Source organism: Leopardus geoffroyi, chromosome A2, assembly GCF_018350155.1.
Source record: "Leopardus geoffroyi isolate Oge1 chromosome A2, O.geoffroyi_Oge1_pat1.0, whole genome shotgun sequence".
Lineage (NCBI taxonomy): Eukaryota > Metazoa > Chordata > Mammalia > Carnivora > Felidae > Leopardus > Leopardus geoffroyi.
This window is the reverse complement of record NC_059331.1, coordinates 71,049,679-71,073,046: the sequence shown is the minus strand read 5'-3', so window position 1 is coordinate 71,073,046 and position 23,368 is coordinate 71,049,679. Positions and strand designations below refer to the sequence as shown.

Genomic DNA, 23,368 nt, shown 5'->3' with positions numbered 1-23,368 from the left:
ATCAGGCTGTGAGAAACCCACCATTTAATGGGCCAGTTAAAGGAAGATGAGGAGACACACACAGCAGCCAGAGTATTAGGAGGAAGACCAGGGTAGTGTTTGTTCTGGAAGCCAAGAGAAAAAGAGTTTGTAAACAAGGAAGGAGTGGCGGCAATGCCAAGCATTGCTAAGGTGGTAGTCCAGAAAGCATGGAAATATGTCGCTGGATTTTAGTGACCTGCGGTAGAGGAATGAGGACACAGAAGCCCAGTGGAGTGGTTGAATATGCATGGAAGGAAAGGAAATGTTAACATTCATTGTAAAACTCTGGAGAACCACAGTGTGATGGAGAAGACAGAAAAATACAATTAGCTAAATAGTGGGATAAGTTTGCTATGTATAAGATGTTGTGGAATAGAGAGGGGTCAGGCATCAAACCCTCCCTGGAAGACCAGAGGGGGCATCGGAAAAGGCTTTATTGAGGAATCAGTGCTTTGTTGAGAGCCACCATGCATGGAGTGAATGACGAAACTAAATTTGTCCGGGAGAGAGCTTCCTGAGAAAAGGCAATACATAATGCAAAAGCATAAGATGTGGGAGTGCACATCTTGTTTAGGGATTACAGCTTGTTGGATTTGGAACACAGATTGCCTACAGAATAGTGGAAGGAGGTTAATCTTAGAGAGGAAGCAGAAGCTGGGTTATAAAACACTTGGGGTGCTACAGTGAGGTATTTATACTTTATTAGTACTGGTGCTTCTCAATTTATCTTTGGAAATTTTCTTAATGGCAGAAGACAGTAAGTGTAGACTTTCTGAAGCAACACAAACTTTTCTTTCAAGTGCCATTTCAAAAATTCTAATGAATTTTATATTCTAGTCCATAATATATCTGTTTGACTTTTTATGTAAAAGTGTCTTAGGTTATTTTCATTTGGGTTAAAAAAAAAAAATGACTCCAGGAATATGAACCTTATTGATTTTTGTGGCCTTGGGTAGTTCTCTCTCACCCATGGTCAAATACATCCCATTTGAGAGTGTGTCCATTGGTGAGGACTAGCATCAGTATCATGATCAGACTTACATTATGGTGAGATCGTTGTACAGTGAAGGATGGATTGAAGGTGGGGGCAGTTAGAGGCAGGAGGGTAGTAGTCCAGGTAAGAAATAATGAAAGCCCAAACTTTAAGCAGTGGGTTTTTTGCAATTTAAGAAATAGCATTGGCATGCCGGTGACTTCACTAAGGGTGAGACATGGTTGAAAATGAAGGAGATGAAGTACTGTAGGATGATTCCCTAGTTGCTGAGCTGGGCATTGAGACTGGGAGTACAGAAGGGGAGGCATGGGTTTAGTGGGGTTTGAAGGAAGAACCTGTTCTTGAGGTGTTTACTGAACTGATGGCCTTTGCTCAGTAGTGGGAGCTGAAGGTGTGGCCCATTTCAGCCAAATGACAAGATCGATTTTAATTGGACCTATGAGTCGGCCAGGGGCTTAGGGTAGAAGGTAGATAGAGGTCATCAGCAGGTAAGTGGTAGCTGAAGCCTTAATAGTAGATGAGATTGCTGAAAGATAGAGGGCCAGTAGGCAAGAGATCTGGGGCAACACCAATATTTAAAAGGAAAGAAGGGAAAAAAGTCCTAAGAAAACAGTGAGGGATCTATTGAGGAGGAAAATGTCCAACAGGGCATATAAGGATGGTTGCCAGTAGTACATTATATAGCAATCAGTGTGTATGAAATGGTGCCTAAAAGACATCCATTGATTTGGCGGGTCTTTGATTATTAAAGATTTTATGATCTTAGGACAGATCTAGGAGAGGGGGCAAAATCCAGAATCAACTGCATTGAGAAGTGAGGGAATAGCAATAAGTATGTTGGCTAGAAAGAAATGCAGAGTCATAGGGGATTCCTTTATGAGTAGCTTGGTCTTGTTTTTAAAATAGGGGTAGATGCACATTTATGGTCTGAGCAGGAGCCAGTATAAAGAAAGAGATTGTACAAGGCCTGTTGCCTTACACATCGTAAGTACATTGTAAAAATATTTGCTTAATGAATGACTGCTTATTGTTAAATTTGTCAATCTCAGTTTCACAGTTAAAATGTGTATGTTTTATGCACTACTTGCTCTTTCTATTCAGTCATGGTTTCATTAATTTGGAGAGTGGGATGTTATGTTTTTAGCCTCAGAATATTCTGCTGACAAGTGAATCTCCACTGGGTGACATTAAGATAGTTGATTTTGGTCTTTCAAGAATAATGAAGAACAGTGAAGAGCTCCGAGAAATTATGGGTACTCCTGAATATGTGGGTAAGTATTCATAAGACTGGGTTGTGTTGTGTGTTTGGGGTCAGGCATGATCTTCATTAGCAAATTCACATGTGGCATGATTAATAGTGGGGCCAGCCATCTGCTATGTTAAAATTCTGCCATCAGAGACTCCTTCCTTTGTATTAAATGTAAAAATGGTAAACTTTAAGGTACCAAACTGATGATCCCTTTCCCGAAAGGCTAACAGAATTTGAAGGTATTACTTCTTTTTTTTTTTTTTTTTTTTCAATGTTTATTTTTTATTTTTGGGACAGAGACAGAGCATGAATGGGGGAGGGGCAGAGAGAGAGGGAGACACAGAATCGGAAACAGGCTCCAGGCTCCGAGCCATCAGCCCAGAGCCTGACGCGGGGCTCGAACTCACAGACTGCGAGATCGTGACCTGGCTGAAGTCGGACGCTTAACCGACTGCGCCACCCAGGTGCCCCTGAAGGTATTACTTCTAAAAAGAATAGAAGAGGATTTTCTTCACACAGTGTAGGATATCATATTATCTGAAAGTGGGAGGATATTTAACAAGTAAGGGCCTTTAAAGAATTTCAAGTTCATAGTAAACATTGTTAAAGTAATTGCAAGCCCTGCAATTCCATAGATGTGTGAAACAGAGGGTATTTTGTTGGATTGATACAAGGTTGAGAGCCTCTGCCAGAAAGAAAAAGGAGATTAAACTGTGAAGGTACTAGTAAGAGAGCAGCTGAAGTGATGAACTGTGGCTCTTACGTTTGGTACAAAAATAAATAAACTATGACCTTTTTGATAAACTGGAAGAAAAATAGGATGCAAAAGAATAGTGGTTTGAATGAGTAACAACAACAACAAAAAAGATATCTGTAAGCAGAGCAAGGCAGTGAAATAATCTAAAGGTTGTGACCAGAGATAATATCAACATTTAAAATTTCAGAGATGAAACAGCCCTTTGTAATTTTAAGGCCTTGGATGTAGCTGTGGAAGGGCAGCTCTTTAGACCTGTAGGTCAAGAAGCATGGATATGCTGGTGGCTGCATGGGTCATGAACACGAGTGTGTTCATGAGGTTGTCAGAGGTGATGGCAGGCAGGTTAAGGAGGCTGGTATTTGTGTCCGATGACAGCAAGCACCCAGGGCCCATGCCTGAAGGGAAGCATATTTACCTGATAGTAGAAGTGTCAGGTGGGCAGACAGGCTGCATTTTATGGGGTCTGGGGCAGCCTAGGCCTCCTTTCACAGAAGAGACAGTGAAAGTCATTCTTGAAGGAGCGGAGGATAGCGGGACTTTGTTTACGGGGGAAAGTTCATTCCAAGGACACAAGGCTGGGAGGACGATAGGGTTGAGGAAAACCAAGCTGTTTGGCAATGATAGTACAAAAAAATAACTCAAAGCTTTAACATAAGTCCTGCGATTTGAGAGGCGCCTGGGTGGCTCAGTCAGTTAAGCATGTGTCTTTGGCTCAGGTCATGAACTTGTGAGATCGAGCCCCGCATCAGGCTCTGTGCTGACAGATTCTGTGTCCCCCTCTCTCTCTGCCCTGCTTACACTCTCTGTCTGTCTCTCTCTCCCTCTCTCTCTCTCTCTCTCAAAAATAAACATAAAAAAATAAGTTCTACAATTTGAAACAGATCTTTAGTTAGGTAATAAATGATATCACAGGCAGAAAAACAACCTTGAAAATGTTGATGTATTCTTTGTGGCTAGAATACTTAAATTTCAGCAAGTGTCATGACCACAAAGTAAGGTTTAAGAACGTGGCCTAATAGGGCTTCATCTGGGAAAGAGGTAGTCCAGATATTTCGGCCAGTTTAGAGCATCATAGACTAGAATGAAGGGTTGTGAGCTGAGAATCTTATAGTAATTATTGCCCTGAATGAGTTTTGTTTTGTTTTATGCTTTCTGTTCTTTGGTAAATTCTAAATTTTCTACCAAGAGAGCTTTTTTTCCCTCCAAAAAATAGAAGTATCTTTATTATAAAAGTAATACAAATGCAATCCCAAACAACTAATCCCAATTAAATGATTCAAAAGTATATAATAGAGAAAAACAAGGGGGCCTCTCCTCTTTCTTTCATGGACTTTTAGCGATGAGTGTAAGACTCCCACCTTGTTTTCTACACAGTATCACCTGCCTGGGAACGGTATGCTATCTACTGGCTGTGTATGTGACCTCAGTACTGAAATCTCTGTACCTCACATTCCTCTGTCCATAACATGGGGCCATAATAATACTGCCTTATTGGATTTGCTATACCAAGCTCTTATATCAGTGTTCAGCATATAATCACAAAAAAGGAAGCTGTTTTTATTTCCTACCCCCTCTTCCCACCATCTTTTTTTTAATGTTTCAAGTTTTTATTTAAATTCTAGTTAGTTAACATACTAATAATCTTAGTTTCAGGAGTAGAATTTAGTGATTCATCACTTGTATACAACACCCAGTGCTCATCACAAGTGCCCTCCTTAATGCCTCCTTAATGCCTCCTTAATGCCTCCTTAATGACTCCTTAATGCCCCCGGCTCCCTGCCCACCTCCCATCCAGCAACCCTCAGTTTGTTCTCTGTAGTTGAGTCTCTTTTATGGTTTGCCTCCCTCTGTTTTTATCTTATTTTATTTTTCCTTCCCTTCCCCTATGTTCATCTGTTTTGTTTCTTAAATTCCACAAATGAGTGAAATCATATGGTCTTCCCACCATCTTTTGCTCTATGGTCTCTTATTTTACTTTTTCCCCTCCAGTAATTTGGATGCTATGCATTTCATTTTAAATTTCCTAGTAGTTTCTTTTAAAACTTTTAAATTTGAACTATTAAAAATTGTTTTACTGATAAAGTAAAACTTTTAAATAATACTTGTAGCTTCTGTTTCACAAGTCAGTTTCAGAAGTAGAAGTTGAGGAAATTTAACCTACTTAACATTTTCTCCCAACCTGTCATTCCTCATATTCAGGGGACGAGGGGAGAAGGTTGTCCCCAACCAGTAATGAATATGTGACTTGAGTGTTTTGTCTTTTCCTAGAATTGGAACATCTTCATTCCCCCCTTTTTTTAAATCATAATTACAACAGTTGTTTAGTCTTTGATCTGTTTTTAAATGGATCCAGTATTTGATTGCCTATCTTTTCTTCCTATTTGCATATTTTTGAAAAAAAATCATCTTTTGGTTGACTGGATTGTATCAATGAGTAGGTTTTTCTTTAAAGGAGGATTTTCATAAACCTCTCCTAAGTTTTTAAACATTTGCGAATGTCTTTCTATTGCTGTATGTGTGACAGCAGTTTAATTAAATATTATCAAAGCAAACTTGTTTTTTACAAACTCCACAGAGGCAACTTTGTTGTCTTTGTGTGTGATGCATGTCATCTGAGAATGCCCAGGGCTCTTTTTTTTTTTTTTTTTTTAACTTTGTTGGCTTTTTGTCAGTGGGTAGACCTTTTAAAGCTACAGCATGGAAAATAGATCAGGCATGTGGAATGAATGGGGAAGTCAGGAAGGGACAGTACCCTGGACTAGGGTGGGAGGTAGGGAAGGAGAGTCACAGATGCATTGAGAAAGATTTGAAAGTAGTAATCTGTTAGATACAATGCATGATTATAGAGGATATGGGAAGAGAAAGGTGTCAGTTGTCAGTTTCTATTACAGTATTTATGCATTCAGATATTTTAAAAATATTAAGACCCAACAATGGAGGGTGCAGGTGGGAAAAATAAACAAGTTAATTATATCTAGTTAGACTTTATAATAATTCAGATTAATTTACACAATATATATAATGTTAACTTATTTTAGCCCAAATCTTGAATAGTGTCTTAGAATTTCTGGTGGGTTTTTAAAAAAAAAACTTTTATCTCGAAAAGCAAATTAGGAATTTTTTTCACACACCTAAATGTTTTCTTCTGTTTCTGATACTAGCTCCTGAAATTCTTAGTTATGATCCTATCAGCATGGCAACAGATATGTGGTAAGAGCTATTTATGAAAAAATTGATCAAATTAGTTTCAAGAAATGAATAAGTCACTAATTTTTCTTACATTTTCATTCTGATTTAGGAGCATTGGAGTGTTAACATATGTCATGCTTACGGGAGTATCACCTTTCTTAGGTGATGATAAACAAGAAACGTTCCTAAACATCTCTCAGATGAACTTAAGCTATTCTGAGGAAGAATTTGATGTTGTGTCTGAGTCTGCTATTAACTTCATTAAGACGCTTTTAGTTAAGAAACCTGAGTAAGTATTAGTTAATATTGATCTTTGTCAATTTTTGAGTGATATGCTCTGAACAAAAGCAGGTTAAACTGAAACACAAAAGTGTAGACATTAAGCTAGATAAGACCTTGAGCTTATTATACCTATTGAAAGAAAAAGTGTCAAAACTGAGAATGTTTCGGAGCGCCTGGGTGGCTCAGTTGGTTAAGCGTCGGACTTCGGCTCATGTCACAATCTCACAGTTTGTGCGTTTGAGCCATGTGTCAGACTCTGTGCTGACAGCTCAGAGCCTGGAGCCTGCTTCGGATTCTGTGTCTCCCTCTCTCTCTGGCCCTCCCCTTCTAGTGCTCTTTCTGTCTCTCTCAAAAAATGAATAAACATTTTTAAAAAAAATGAGAATGTCTCTAGAAAATGTAAGCTGCCTCTCGGTATAACAGACATCCTCTGCTGTGTTTGGTCTTCCAAAAGGACTTTTCAGAGACACGTAGTTTAAAATATTTTTCATGATTGTGGGAATGGCATTGCACATAAACACCAAAACTTCCAGTCTTATCCAGGAATCACAATAAGATTCTTGTTAACTCTTCATAACTCCCAAAATATAATACAATAAATCTACCTTATGTTCTGATTTATTAAATTGGTTGATTTATAGATTTATTCACTTTTTTTTAATATTTTATTTTTTTTTAAGTAATCTCTACACTGAATATGGGGCTTGAACTCACAACCTTGAGATCAAGAGTCTCATGCTGTACCAATTGAGCCACCCAGGCATCTCTCTTATGCTCCAGTTTATAATTGAAGTTTTAAACTACTTAAGTGTGAAATGTGTATCTTTTTATAGACATCGAGCCACAGCTGAAGAATGTCTAAAACATCCGTGGTTGACAGAGAGCAGTATTCAGGATCCTTCTTTCAAGGTGAAAGGGACATTAGAAGAAGCAAATGCACTCCAAGAAGGTGATTCTGTGCCTGAAATTAATTCAGATACTCAGAAACCAGAAACCGAGGAATCAGTTGTAACAGAGGAGTTAATTGTATTTACTTCATATACTTTAGGACAATGCAGACAGTCTGAAAAAGAGAAAATGGAGCAAAAGGCCATTTCCAAACGATTTAAATTTGAGGAACCTTTGCTACAAGAAATTCCAGGAGAATTTATCTACTGAGCAATACTTCCCTTTAGAACTTTAAGATTTCTACATTGAAAACATTAATATTATTTATGGACTTCTGGCCAAATGGTACATGTACTGAAAGTGGACAAACCAGGTATCACTGATAGAAAAAAAACTAAAATTACTTTGTCAAACTTGTGGATTTAGATGTATCAAGACAGATTTATAAAGTTGCCAACCAGGAGTTTTAACGGGTAAAGTTATCTGTGTCAATGTTATTTTTGAGAAGGGAGATGTTTGAACCTTTTATTTCTAAATCCTATTTCTCCAGAATGAAAATTTGTTATGCAAAGATAATCTGTATTTACTTTCTTTAAAAATCCAAGTAAAAGTGCCAAATTAACATCTTTGTAAATCTATTTGCATTATTCTTGTGTATCTATATATGCATATATGTATTGATATCTTTACTAAAATTGATACTTTTTCACTTTGGATTTTTTTGGAGGAGTAAGATTTTAATTAGGTATCTTTCAAATTTTGAGACCTAGAATAACATCCATGATAATTTAATAATGTCTTATTTTTATATTTTATTACTGCTTTGTATCGACTTGATTTGACTTCTTTTGTCTTTGTTTTTGCCTAATGCTTATAACCTATCAGTGAAAACCCTTGCTCATTTTTTTTTCTCTTCAACGTCACTAATAAGAGTGGTGTTGATTTTTCACCTCCCATTATTCTGGTTTTAAGGTCAAGGTAGGTTAAGTAATCCTGTAATATTAAACCAGCGTTGGCTTCTCGGCTGTTTCCCTCCTCACACCTTACATATTTACCCCTTTCATAAGGCTGTTCCCTGCCACCACCTCACATGCTTATCACCTAATTTTGGTCACTTGCAAGTGTCAGTGTGATCTGATCAACATGATGGTTGCTTTGGTCAATGCAAAGACGCTGTTGTATTGTTTTTGTTAACAAAATACCCTAGAGAGGGGTAAGACTGGAAGCATATTCACCTTGGCCATCGAATCTCTATTTCTGTTGAGTTTATTAGACCTCAGATTGTATTAGGAAAAGTTCTAAAATGCCAAAATATTTATAAACTTTTATTTTGTTCATAAAAAATTTGACATTGGATACTTTGTCATTAGGGAGGAAGCCTTGTTCCTTAAAGATTTATAAAAATATACTCAGTAGAATGTAATTTGATTGGGATTGAACACTTCAATTGTAAGTAGGCCCCACAGTGAATAGTAAATTCTTATTTAAAAACATGGAAATATAGGGGCGCATGGGTGGTTCAGTCGGCTGAGCGTCCGACTTCGGCTCAGGTCATGATCTCACAGCTTGTGGGTTTGAGCCCCGCATTGGGCTGTGTGCTGACAGCTCAGAGCCTGCTTCACATTCTGTGCCTCCCTCTCTCTCTGCCCCTCCCCCACTCGTGCCATGTCTTTCAAAAATAAATAAACACTAAAAAAATTTTTTTAAATGGAAATGTAAAAGTGTACACTGTGTAACTTGAAGCAACTAAATCTCTTTTTCACACAAAGTCTTAGTAGTGTCCTTATTTATCTTTCGCTAGGCTCAGGGTGTTAGATGCTCGTGAATGCAGTTGGTCTTTCCCACGTGTACTTTGTGCACACGCCAGGCTTGTGCTATGCACTGTGCCCTATACTGTGTACAATTCAGACCAGTCCCTTTGCAGGCTGCTCTTTGGAAGTCACATGATGCTCTCTTCCTAGCATGGGTTCTCAGATGTCACATCCTGACAGTGGCAGCACCTCACCACCCGTTTCAGGTGTGTGCGGAGTTCAGTGTTACACATTTACCCTGTGGTCTGTAGTTACACCCAGCCCTGCTGGGCAGGTGCAGGGGCACCAGCAGATGAGATTGCTGAGGCAGTTCCATACATCAGGTTGCACTATTTTCTCATTAAATTGGCTTTATTTACACAGTTTCTAAATAAGTTCTAGAAGGAGGAAGAGGAAATTCTGCCATAGTGGCAGGGTTTTCGGTGAAAACTTCGGTTAAGCCTCAGGTAAGTCTTGGAAGAAATAAGACACAATTCGAGACAAATTTTTGTAAATATCTCTGACAAAAATAGGAGGGAGGTGAGAATACCCACTATTGAATGACATATTTTTATACTTGATAGATTTGTCCAGTTTTAAAATCAGAACCATTCGGATAACATTTAGACTTTTTCCAAGCCATTTTATATTACATTCAAAATAAATACATTTACTACAGTTGCTGTATTTGTTTTCCTTTAGCTGACCACTTAGCTGATTGCAGTGTGCTGATATCCCTACTTGCTTTTGTACCTTGAATTGAGTTGTACAGTGCCCTTTTTTTTAGAAGCATTTATACTTGTATACTGAATTTTTTGTTTTATATGATATAAATAGAGCATGAAGAGTCTTCACAAAATTGGGCCAAATAAAAATCTTTCTAACCAACTAGCTTTATACTTACCTAATACTGGTAATTTTTTCTTTTAACAAGTTTACAAAGAACTAAACAGTATTATTGAATTTAGTCATAGAATTTATAAGTCCAGTTTTAACTATAATAAAATTCACTAATAATTTAGCTTGATGAGAAGTTTGTGAAATATGCAAAATGTATATGTGGTTTTAGTCAATTGGGAAATTGTGTTTTAATGTTGTTTTGTGGTTTTCACATGAAAAGTAAGAGCAAAATGCCACTGTCCAGTGGTTGGATGCTAATTAAGAGACACCACAAACTCTTAAACTTTTACAACTGACCTCAGTTTGGAAGAAAATTTACTAGAGAAAAAGTCATAAAGGTTACTTAGAGAATGTTGGGCAAGAGGTGAATAACAGTCCTAGTAACATAATGGGGTTGTATACAGCTCAGTTCATGGAGGCCTAAAGCAAGATCGATCCATGGCATCAACATAGATTGTTTTATATAGGGGGAAAGGTCAATATTCAGGGTACTAACAAACTAATCTTAAATATATTTTAAGCTCACACTTGTAGGAATTTGAATTGCACTGATGAAACTAAAAATAGTCAAAATCATTCAAAGTCATTTACCACCTAGCACCTTCAGGTTGTTGAATAATTTAAAAAACTAGATGAAAACTCTTAATCTTTAGGGGCCTACTCTCAACTATTGTTTTATCGTGGAAAGTGGGGATATAATTTGCAAATAAGGAAATGTGTAGATCTAAATCTACACTAGACTGCATCAGGCTTGCCATGTGTACCCTGTAACCCCGCTCTTACTCTATTGTTATAGTTTGACTTATCCTCAGATTCACATGGATTGAATCATATGGAATGTGCTCTTTGCTCTTTGGTGTCTGGCTTTCCCTCAGCATGATGTTTTTGAGATGCCTCCATGTTGGGGCTTACATCAGTAGTTTGTTCCTCTTTGTGTGTGTGTGTGTGTGTGTGTGTGTGTGTGTGTGTGTGTGTGTGTGTGGTGTGTTTATTTTGAGAAAGGGAGAGCATGAGCAGGAGATGAGCAGAGGGAGAATCCCAAGCAGGCTCCGCGCTGTCAGTGCAGAGCCCAATGTGGGGCTCAAACTCATGAACCATGAAATCATGACCTGAGCTGAAATCTAGAGTCAGACACTCAACCGACTGAGTCACCCAGGTGCCATAGTAGTTTGTTTTTTCTATTGCAGTGTCATACTCTGAATATACCACAGTTTATGTGTCCACACCTCTGTTCATGGATCCCTCAGCTGTTTCAGGTTTTGGTTATTCTGAATAAAGATGCTTTCTATATTCTTGTCCAAGAATTTTTGTGGACACATTGTCATTTATCCCCAGTTAAATAGGCATAGGATGCTAGGTCATAGGATAGATGGTTACCAAACTTTTTAAGAAGCTGAAGAACGGCCTCCCCAGGTGATTGCCCCATTTTCCATTCCTGTCAGCAATACCTGAGTCCTGGCTGCTTCACCTTCTTGCCAGGATCTAGTGTTGGCCATCGTCTTCATTTTAGCCATCTTTGCGGGTGGGCAGTGGTATCGCCCACTGTCTAAATTTGCATTTCTCTGGTGACTAATGAGGAACACTACTTCATGTGCTTATTGAACCATTCTTTTGTCCTTTTTTCTCCTTTTTAATTTAACAGTTGTGATAGTCCTTTATATATTCTGGATACAAGTCATTTGTCAGATTTATGTATTAAATATTTTTTTCCCACTCTGGCTTATCCATCTCAACAATGCCTTTTCAGAAGAAGGTGGTTTTCATTTCGATGAAGTCCAGTTATCACTTTTTGCTTTATGGCTAATACTTTCTGTATCCTCTCTAAGAAGTCCTTACCCCAAAGTCATGAAGATACTCTTTTTTTTTTTTTTTTTTTTTTTTTAACTTTAATAGGGCTATTACATTAGGTCCGTGATTCACTTTGAACTACACTTGTGTGTGGGGACAGAGGCTTTTAGGTAGGTGTCAAGTATCTTTGAATATTCAATCATTCCAGCACCATTTGTCAGAGATTTTCCTTCCCCATTGAATTGTTGCACTGTGCTTATCTAAGGTCATTTCTATGGATCTACTTCTGGACACTCTTCCTTTCCATTTATTTGCTTATACTTTTGTCAGAACTTTGTCTTGATGTCAAAATAGGACTTCCAATTCCTTCTTTTTCAAAACTGCTGTTGATTCCAGGTCCTTTGCAATTCCAAATAAATTTTAGAGTTGGCTTGGCAATTTCTACCAAAATTACTGCACCCCACCACCACCAAAAAAAAAGCCTCATAGGATTTTGACTGACATTGATTAAATCTGTTGATCAATTTGATATTTTAACAGAATCTTCCACTCCATAAGCACAGTATATGTTTCCGTTTACAGTAAAACCATGGTTTATGAGCATTATTCATTCTGGAAACATGCTTGTAATCCAAAGCACTTATATATCAAGAGAATTTCAAGAACCATTGGCTCGGTTGTGATCATGTGACTTTTGGTGTCACGTGCTACTTGTATTGCAAGATATCGCTTGTTTATCAAGTTAAAATTTATTAGAAATGTTTACTGGTCTTGCAGAACACTCAGAACAAGTTACTATATTTTTCTCAGCATTGTTTTGTATTTTTTAACATAGAGATCTTGCACATCCTTTAGCTCTGTATATTTTGTTGCTTGATGCTATGGTTTTGGACTCTGCTTTTACCTTTTTTGTGTTTTTGATACTTTATCTTCCAGTGGTCATTTTTAACTCCTTGTGCTTAGACCTATGTTAGAACTTATTTAAATAACAATGAGTCTACCTCCTGACTGCTAGGGAAGGGCTTTTACCTATGGATTGTACTCTGGCTTCATTTCCTTCCTTTCTCTCATTTACATTTACCTATGTTTATTCATTTTACCTTTGGCTACATTTTAGCTCGAGTCCATAACTCAATTTTTAAAAATTAGTTGTGTGTAACTTGGTTATGTATGGATTTTTTTTTAATAACTGGAGAATGAGTAACCTGAGCTCAGGCTAGTGCAGAGGTTAGCATTCTATGGCCCTTGTTGCCTGTTTGTTAAATGAGGTTTTATTGGAACACAGCCTGACCATTCATTTATGTCTGGCTGTGGCTGCTTTCATACTAAAGCTGTAGGGTTGAGCAGTTTCAACAGAGATCTTAGGGCCTAAAATAGTTACTATCAGGCCCTTTAAGAAAAAGTTTGCCAACTCCCAGGCTGTTGTAACCTAAATGTATTTGAAATATGGGATATTTCCTATTTAAAGCCAATATTGATACAGTCCTTCAGAAACCAGTTTCTTTCACGTGGCAGAATAATCTTACAACTTTGGTTGCATTCCTTCTTATGCATTTTATTAAAATATGGGTTTTACTTACTAAAACTAAACTAGTTTTCCTAAATACGTTATCAGTAGTAACTTTTTTCTTCTTTAACTTTATTTATTTTGAGAGAGAGGGGGGCAGAGAGAGCGGGGTAGAGAGAATCCCAAATTGGCTTCTCCTGGTCAGCGCAGAGCCTGACAACATGGGTCTGGAACTCATGAACCATGAGATCATGATCTGAGCTGAATGAAATCAAGAGTGAGCCTCACTTGAGTAAGATGCGCTTAACCAACTAAGTCACCCAGGTGCCCACACCCAGAGTACATTCTTAATGTAAAATGTTGTTATAGAGCACCTGGGTGGCTCAGTCGATTCAGCACCTCTCGCTCAAGGTCATTTGACTCTTGATTTCATTCAGCTCAGGTCATGATCTCATGGTTCATGAGTTCCAACCCCACGTCAGGCTCTATGCTGACCAGGCTCTGTGCTGACCAGAAGGAGCCTGCTAGGTATTTTCTCTGCTTCTCTCTCTGCCCCCTCCCCTGCTGTCTCTCACATACTCTGTCTCTCTCAAATAAGCTTTTAAAAAAAATGTAATCTTAATTTCAATAAACTGTGATGGGTTTTTCTACTGGTAGTATCTCTCTAGTTATCTCTTGTTAAAATAACCAGCCTTCTAACAAATTGTGAGAGAAATGTACCCAGCAGAAAATAAAGGAAGATATTTGGGAAGAGATCAATTTAATCTCTGAGAGCTGGAAATTATTCAGGAGGAGGGATTATCACTTCATCCCTGCCCCTCTCAAAGTAGCATAGTCAGTGTCTTTGTCCTATACCCTTTAAAAACTATTTTGAAGTAAAGATTTGTGAGTGAACCAAAACAACATGAGTTCACTCCTTGATGAGTCAGAAACTATATGGTTGAGTTTTCACACAAAGAAACTTTTATTTGCAACAACTAAGGAGAGTTCCCAGGGAATGGCTTCCAAAGCTGTTACTCCCTGAGAGAGGGTGAATGGGTTCCTTTTGCTTAGGGTTAGGTTGTATATTTAGTTGGGGGAGCCTGGTCATCCTATTTAGAGGCAAGCATAAGGTCACACATGCCCATACATTGTATACTTTGTAAATGAGGCTGAGTTTCCTTCTTAGACGGAGAGTTTAGTATTAAAATGAGGTAAAAAAGTAATAGTACTCATTCCAGAGGTCACTCCATGGTCCATCTGTGCAGGAGTGAGTCAGGTTTAGCTCAAATGGGATGGTCTGGGCAGGCCAGAGAGTCCAGGCAGTTGCATCTGGGGAGGTGGGGGTGGGTTGGGAAGGTGGGGGGTGGGTGGTTCTCAGATTTCATTTGAGTGAAGGGGAAAGCTGAAAAGGAGAGCTTACAGTAAAATGTAAGAGAAAGGTTAGTACAAGCAGCTGGACAGTAAAGGCCAGGTTTGGGGGCCTAGATGGTGACATGGGGAATTGCAAAGATAGTACAGTATGTCTTCGGTGACTATAAAACAGTATGAAAACCCGGAAGTCAATGGTAGTACAATGTGTCCGGTTCTGTGCCACTTTATCAGGTGTAGATTCCTGTAACCACCACCACAATTAAGATCCAGAACTGTTTTCATCACAAAAATCAGTTGAGGTCAACATTTTCCCAGATTGAGGAAAGTCTTACATCCGACAGTGTTATATATCTTGTTTCTACCATCAATTCAGAAAACTCAAGAGGAGAAGGAGAGTCTATTACATTTACCCATATCTTCACTCTTTTCATTGTTCCTTGATGTTCCAAGACTTCTCTTTTTTTAAAAAACATTCTTTTCGGGGCGCCTGGGTGGCGCAGTCGGTTAAGCGTCCGACTTCAGCCAGGTCACGATCTCGCGGTCCGGGAGTTCGAGCCCTGCGTCAGGCTCTGGGCTGATGGCTCAGAGCCTGGAGCCTGCTTCCGATTCTGTGTCTCCCTCTCTCTCTGACCCTCCCCCGTTCATGCTCTGTCTCTCTCTGTCTCAAAAATAAATAAAAAACGTTAAAAAAAAATTATTTTCTGTTTTAAAAACTTCCTTTAGTCCTTCTTTCAGCATAGGTCTATTCAAGCAACAATTTTAGTTTGCCAGAGTCTGAGGATGTCTTCCCCCCCCCCCCCCCGCCCAATTCCTGAAGGCTAATTTCACCAGATATATTCAGAGTTGACAGTTCTTAGAGCACTTGAAAAATTGTATGCATTTTCCTGGCCTCTGTGGTTTCCAAGGAAAAATCTGTGATCTCAATTATCTTTCCCTTATTGGCAAGCAGTTGTTTCTGTCTTGATGATTTCAAGCTTTTTTATCTTTAGTTTTCAGAAGTTTGTCTTATCAAGATTTCTTAGAGTTTATGCTGTTTGGGGTTCACTCAGCTTCTTGAATATATAGATTTATGTCTTTTGCCAAATTTGGAAACTTTTCAGCCTTTTTTTTTTTTTTTTCCCCAAACACTTCTGCAGCCCCACCTTCTCTTTCTGGGACTCTGATGACATGTTAGATCTTTTTGTTACAAACCCATAGATACTACCTTCAGGCTGTTATCCCCATTCACATTGAGTCATTTCTGTTTTAACTTTGAGTCTCTGATTCTTTCCCTTTTCCTCTCCACTCTGGTGTTCAGCCCTTCCAGTGAGATTTTTATTTAATTTCAGCTTCAAATTTCCATTTGATTCTTACATTTCTTTGCTGAGACTTTGTTTTTTCAGGTTTCAAGCGTGTTCATAGTTGCTTAACGAAGATTTCTAAAATTTTTTTAAGTTTTTAAAAAAAATTTTTTAGTGTTTATTTTTGATACAGAGACAGAACATGAGCGGGGAGGGGGCAGAGAGAGGGAGACACAGAATCCAAGGTAGGCTCCAGGCTCCGAGCTGTCAGCACAGGCTTGAACTCAGGAACTGAGAAATCATGACCCGAGCCGAAGTCAGATGCTTAACTGACTGAACCGCTCAGGTGACCCTTTAAAGTTTGAGAGAGTGAGAGTACAAGTTGGGGAGGGGCAGAGAGAGAGTCCCAAGCAGTTTCCATGCTATCAGTGCAGAACCCAACATGGGGTTCTGTCTCACAAACCGAGAGATCATGACCTGAGCCAAAATCAAAAATTGGACCCTTAACTGATGGAGACACCCAGGTGCCCCGATTTCTAAAATGTTTTTGATGGCTGCTTTAATAGCTTTGTCCAATAATTCCAACATCTGTGTCATCTCCATCTTGGTATCTGTTGATCGTCTTCTCCTTCAGGTTGAGATTTTCCTGGTTCTTGGTATGAAAGTGTGACTTTATGTACAGTGAGACTCTGGATCGTATTTAAATCTTCTGTTTTAGCAGGTCTTCTTCTCTGACACCACACTGGTGGACACAGTCGGGGTACATACAGTGCCTCCCCATTACTGCCAGGTGGAGGTGAAGGTTCAGGCTCACTGCTCAGCCTCTCTTGACACCGAGGCAGGGATAGAGGTACGTCATTATTGCTTCCTACTGGAGAATGTGGGCTCCAGTGGTACCAAGGGGTTGGGCGCTTATTCCTGCTGGAGTGGGGAGAAGTGTAGGCTCTCCAGGTGGCCTCCACTGACACCACGGGGCAGGGGTGGGGGGTGGCATACCATCAGACAGGGATGAGAGTCCCAGCTCTCTCTTAGGCCTTCTCTGCCACCACCCCAATAGGGAACTGGGTTGGGGAGACCTCATTGTAGCCAAGCAAGGGAGGAAGTCTAGACTCCACTTGGCCTTTGCTGACAGGGTGGGACTGAGGTTTTTCCATGTGTTTGGCTAGAATCCACAATTACTGTATAAAAGTTCTTTGCCTTTCTAGGTTGCCGCTTTCGGGTCCTTTGGCTTGAGAGAGCAGGCTGTTCTTGGCTTTTGTTGTCTGCTCTCATTGGTGTTTCTGGGTTGCTCATTCCATTTACACCCCAGTCTGAGACATGTAAGCAAAACAAAACAAAGAAACAAAAAACACAAGGAACTCACTACTGTGTTCTTACTGAGGTACTTTGCCAATTTGCATTCTCCTTCTCTTCATCTTTCAGAAGTGTCTCATGTTTATTTTATCTATGTCCAGGGCTTTTAGCTGTATTTAGCGGGAAGAATTCCAGGGAAAAACATATCTACTCCATCTTGTCCCTCCTACTCTGTTATGAATAATGAATTTGCTGGAAGTGTCCTAGACTGGCTTTGTGTAGACTTAATTTGTAAAATGGAAGCAGTATTTAAGTATTGTTTAACACAGATGAACCATTATAACACTCCCACTGGCTTCAGGCATACCACTAAGAACACATTCTGTAATCAGCTCCCACACCCTGCAACCATAGGATGCTGTAGCAATAGGAGTAAGGGAATCATCAAACTGCTGGGAAGTTTGAATGACAGATATCTTGGAATGACATATCTTAAGACAAAAGTAAAATCAAAGTGTTAAAAATCTAAATTTGTAGAATCATACAAAAAGATCTTTGGCTAAAATTTACAATGATCGTTAGAATACTATAATCATCTCTTTCTCTCAGCTACATCTTCAGTAGTGGTCTTTACCTGGGCAAATATAGATACTGAATTCTCAATGCCAGGACTAGAACTAGGAATTAGTCTTGTCTTCTAATCTACTAACTCTTGCACTCATCAAGAGCAACTTTTTTTATAAAGCCACAATTCCTGATATCTGTGGAAAGGTGATGCTGTTAAAGTACCATCAGTCAAGCAGACATTTCATAATGCTTGTGATTAATTTGTGCTGATCTTGATAGCACCGCACTCTTGTGGCCAACATTTACATTTGCAAAATGGGAGAATTTGAGAGACGGTTTACTGGTATAATCAGTACAATGGCAAAGAAAGATGCTATCTGGGCTATAAAAAGTAAATCAATGGGGACCCCACAAACTGGGATATAAATTAGTACAAAGTACATTAAATGTATTATAGAAACATTATTTTTTTTTTTCCCCAGTTGGATAGCAATGGACAAATCTGATATTTTCCTTCGTTGTGCTTCTTAAAAATAGTGAGAACTCATGAATATCTTTCAGGGAACACCTTTAAGATTTTAGTGTCATGTGGGGAATAGTTTAGATGACAGGTAGGGTCATTTTTGTGGCAAATGATACAATGGAAGAGAAATGATTTAACTTTTTAAAAATGCTTTTTTTGCTGGTTTAAAACACAAGATTCTAACAACCATCCTACAAGACTTTCCCACCAGTCCTAGGTGAGGTCCTAGATAACTAGGGCTTCTCCAAATGGATCTGCGTGCCAGGTCCCTGGACTTGCCTGGAACATGTTTCCTATACAGAACCCTTGATGTGTTCTCAAAGCTTTCAGCTTTTGCTGTGTTTTCTCCACAAACCGTGAATTCTTTGTTTTTCTAGATAAAGAAACCCAACACAAACTAGGATCATCTTTAATATTAAAATTTCAGCAAATGACTCTCAAATTCACTATACTTTGCTTCCAAGTTCCTTTTCTGGGGACTGAGAGGAGTTTTAACAGTTTTAATTTTGGTATGAACTTGGCTGTCTTGCTTATCCCATGTGTTTAATAGAAGAAGAAAACCACACAGTCTTCCCCTTTGAGATGTTTGTGGCCTTTAAGTTCCCTTTTCAAAGAGTGGTGTAATTTTCTTAGATGTTTTCTTTTTAAAGTATCCTGGATTATGTTAGATCTTTCTTATCCCCATTTAAATCATGCCACTGAAACTGGGACCTAAAATACTGTCATATGTAAGATATCTGCCACCCAACTTGATAAGGGATTCTTAGGTAAACAAGTATAGAGCTTTATGACAGTAGTTTGGATATATTGATATTAAAAAATGGTTAATATTAAAAGCTTCCTTCTTTGAGCTGTTAAGAGTAAATCTTGCTGATCTAATGTCTCAAATATTTTATATAAACATGATGTTAAAGCAAATTCCTGCCATAATTCCCTCCCTTAGATGAAATCACTTGCTTTATGAGAAAAGTGGGGAGGGAGGGGCTGGGTGGATATTGGAGAGAAGGGATGGTTTTGCCTGAGATGTTATGATACTTGTCTAATTTATCACTCACTTTGAAAACCCATGGTTTATGGTAAGAATTCATGAAAGAACACAGAGTGGCACTAATACTTAGGAAAGGAGACTGCCCCTGAACAAACACTGAAATACTACTGAACATAAAAACTGACAATTTCAAAAATTCTCATAAGTAGAGAAAATGATAAAATAAACCCCATACACTCATCAACCAGTAACATTCAACAATCACAATTTTGTAAGCTAGATTCAGTGATGTGTGGAGTGTTTTTAAAGTAAATCTCAAGCACCAAAGTTTATGTGAAAAAAATCAATACATGGTTCTCTCTGGGATCAGAGTAGGAGCAGGAAATCGACTATAGTGGGGCCTGAGGGTATTTTCCCTGGGGATGGAAATGATCACAATCTTCATAGAGTATGGATTACATGAGTGCAAGCATTTGTAAATATACATGGAATTGTACACTTTAATATTTGTGCGTCTCACTGTTTATAAAATTTGCCTTTACAAGTGTAAAAAAACCATGTGAAACCCTCTAGTTATTAGGTTTTTTTTGTTTTTTAGAGTTAGCAATTCTGGAACTCCTTTCTGTATATTCTAGATTTGAGCAAATTAGTAAATATACCTAGGATAATGAGAGCCAAGTTCTTTCTCTTGGAGATGGAAGTTACATTTGTGGAAAGGAGGAAGTCTCAATTGTGTATGTAAGTGAATGAGTATATGCTCATGTATGCTCACACTAGGAGGAAGTCTCGATTGTGTGTGTGAGTGAATGAGTGTATACTCATGTATGCTCACACTAGCCCACTGAATGGAATTTAAGATTTCTTGGGGTTTCTTTTTGCCATTTGGATATATCCTACCAAAGATGCTGAGTCAGAACTGTTAAACTCACTAGAAATATTTCTTCACTACAGATTCTCGTTTCAATATTGTGTGTGTGTGTGTATATACACACACACACACACACACACATTTAAAGATTGTGATTTAATTTTATTTTTAAATTATGTAAAAACAAAACAGCATGGTTTCAAAGTCAAAAGTACAAAAGAAGATACATTCAGGTAAGTAAAGTTTCTATCCCTGTTCCCTACCTATATCCCCTGGCCCTTTGTTTGCTTTCTCTAAGGTAGTAATTATCCCAGTGTTTCTTTTTGAAAATAGGAGCTAATATATACATACATACATATACACACACACATGCATATACAGTATGCATTATACACACACTCTTCAATCGTGTGAAACTATCAAAGGTTTCAAAGTTTATTTAATCAGTTTTCTATTAATGGATATTTTGGTTATATTTGGGTTGTCTCCAGTTTTTGCTATTACAAATAGTATTGCATTAATAATACTATTTAAATGGCATTTAGTATTTTTGCCATCATATCTTTGGCAGAGTCTCAGACATGGGATTGGTGGGTCGAAGGGTAAAGACATGTAACATTTTTCTAGGTCTTGTCAAGTTCCCCTCTATACAACTCTATAGGAGTTGTATCACTGTGTGCCCACCAGCAATTTAAGAAAGGCTGATTCCTCCCAGCCTTTCAAGAAAGTAGGTTCTCAAATTTAGGTGTTATTGCCAATTTGCCTGAAGAAAAATGGTATCTTCTTTTAATTTGCATTCTTTCTAAGAATGAAGTTGAGCCTTTTTTTTCCCCCCCTGAATGTTTAAAATTCACTTGCATTTCTTTTCTGTGAACTCATTAATATCTTTTAGCCACTTTTCTACTGGGTTACTGTTTTTCTCCACTTTTTCTCTTTAAAAATCAGGGATATTAACTTTTGTGATTTACGTTGTAAATCATTTCCAAGTTTGTCATTTACTTTTTGCTTTGTTTTTGTTATTTCCAGACATGCAGAAATTTGTTTTTATATAGTCAAGTTTATCAGTCTCCCTGATCACTTACAGATGATGACTCATGGTTGGAAAAGTTTCTCCACTTCCAGGTTCTAAGAGTTTACCAATATTTTTGCTAGTATTTAGATAGTTTCATTTTTACATTTAGATCTTTGACCGAACTGGAAATTGTATGCTGAGCAATGGATCCAATTCTATCTTTTTGCATATAGCTGTTTTTTCCAACATCATTTTTCAGAGGCCTTCCACTCCCTCCCCTGACTTAGATGCTGCCTTTATCATAACCAGGTTTCTGTATACACTTGGGTACTTCCGTGTTCTCTATCCTGCAACACAGCATCATCTCTTCATGTGTCAGTACTTCATTATTTCATTTACAAATAGGTTTTAACGTCTAGTCCTCCCTCCTTGCTCTTGCTTTGCAAGATTTCCTGGCTACCTTTGTTTATTCTTCCAAATGGGTTTATAACTCATTAGCTTGTCTAACTTTAAAAAACCACTAGTGATATTTTTATTGGCATCACATTAAATTTAACTCTGGGAGAACTGGCATCTTTCTGATGGAGAACCTTGCTATCCACAAATGTGGTATGCCCTTTCATTTGTCCATTTCTACTTTTTTATCTTGCAGTAGTGTTTCAGCACTTCTCATATAAGTTTTGCAGATTTCTTGCTAAGTTTTTACTATTTTGGGTTTGTTTGTTTGCTACTGTAAATAGGGTCTGCTCTCCATTATCTTTTTTCTTTTTTTTTTAATTTAAGAGAGCACAAGAGGGGGACAGGAACAGAAAGATCATCTTAATTATTTTTAATGTTTATTTATTTTTGAGAGACAGAGCATGAGTGGGATAGGGGCAGAGAGAGGGAGACACAGACTCCGAAGCAGGTCCCAGATTCCAAGCAGTCAGCACAGAGCCTGACACGGGGCTCAAACCCACAAACTGCAAGATCATGACCTGAGCCGAAGTCAGATGCTCAATAGACTGAGCCACCCACATTCAGGACGCGGGGCTCAATCCTACAATCCTGGGATCATGACCTGAGCTGAAATCAAGAGTTGGATGCTCAACCAACAGACTGAGCCACCCAGGCACAAGATTGTTTCTAAACATTAATGTCCTCTACTAAATACTCTAGTTTTCCACAGATTCTTTTGGGTTTTGCAGATATATAATGATACCATCTACATAAATAGCAACTGCTTTACTCTTCCTAATTTTTAGGTCTCTTGTTTTTGTTTTGTTTTTTGTTTTTTTTTTTTTTGCCTAACTATATTGGATACAGCATAATGTTAAATAATAGTGGATATAGTGTATCCTTATCTTGTTTCTGACTTGAATGGAAAAAAACCTCTAGTAGTTTTCCAGTTGGGTAAGATGATCGCTTTGGGAATACATGTACGTGCACACGCTCTCCTCTTATGAGAGGAACTATCAATTCTCATTTGTTTTTAATGTGAACACTTAATGAGTTTTTGTGAAATGACTTTCTGTATCTATAAAAGTATCACATGGGGCTCAGTTGGTTAAGTGTCCAACTTTGGTCTCAGCTCAGGTCTTAACCCTCAGGATCGTGAGTTCAAGCCCCATGTTGGGCTCCACACTGGGCATGAGGCCTACTTAAAAAAAATGAAATAAATATAATTTTCCTCCTTAGCTCTGTTAATATGATTAGCTCTATCAATAGATTTCCTTATATTGAACCACCTTGCATTCCTGAAATAAGTCTTAGTCACTGTTTACAGAATTGGCTAGGTTAAGCTGATGTAAAAATGGCCCCTAATTTTAGGGGCTTTTAAGGGTTTATTTCTCACCCATGCTACATGTCCCATTGTGGGTCAGCTGTAAGCTCTGTCACATATCATCTTCATTCCAGAACTCAAGTCCCTAGAGTAGCTACCATCTAGAATATTACTGACTTTTGGGAAGAGAGAAAAGAGGGCATGAAGAACCAAGGGCTGGCACTTAAAACTTTTACTCAGAAGTCTTGCTTATCACTTCCACTCACAAATCAATTGGCCAAAACAAGCCACCTGGTCACACCTGAGTTCAACAAGACAGGGATATATAATCTTCCCATAGAGGAGGGCACTGCAAAG

The 23,368-nt window shown here is 38.3% G+C and overlaps 1 protein-coding gene across 4 annotated transcripts in view; it reads left to right on the top strand.

The window, feature by feature from the left end:
• STK17A (serine/threonine kinase 17a) overlaps positions 1 to 8,002 on the top strand; it is a 39,086-nt gene extending 31,084 nt beyond the window's left edge. The window contains exons 4-8 of one of the 4 annotated variants that reach the window (XM_045494330.1): positions 2,160 to 2,286; positions 6,183 to 6,231; positions 6,320 to 6,499; positions 7,326 to 7,441; positions 7,541 to 8,002. In XM_045494330.1, coding sequence (XP_045350286.1) covers positions 2,160 to 2,286; positions 6,183 to 6,231; positions 6,320 to 6,499; positions 7,326 to 7,441; positions 7,541 to 7,650 — 582 coding nt within the window. In that variant the 3' untranslated portion in view covers positions 7,651 to 8,002. Of the gene's footprint in view, positions 1 to 2,159; positions 2,287 to 6,182; positions 6,232 to 6,319; positions 6,500 to 7,301 lie in introns of all 4 variants that reach the window. The other 3 variants (XM_045494329.1, XM_045494328.1, XM_045494326.1) reach the window with 3 other exon arrangements.
• Positions 8,003 to 23,368: the final 15,366 nt, after the last annotated feature.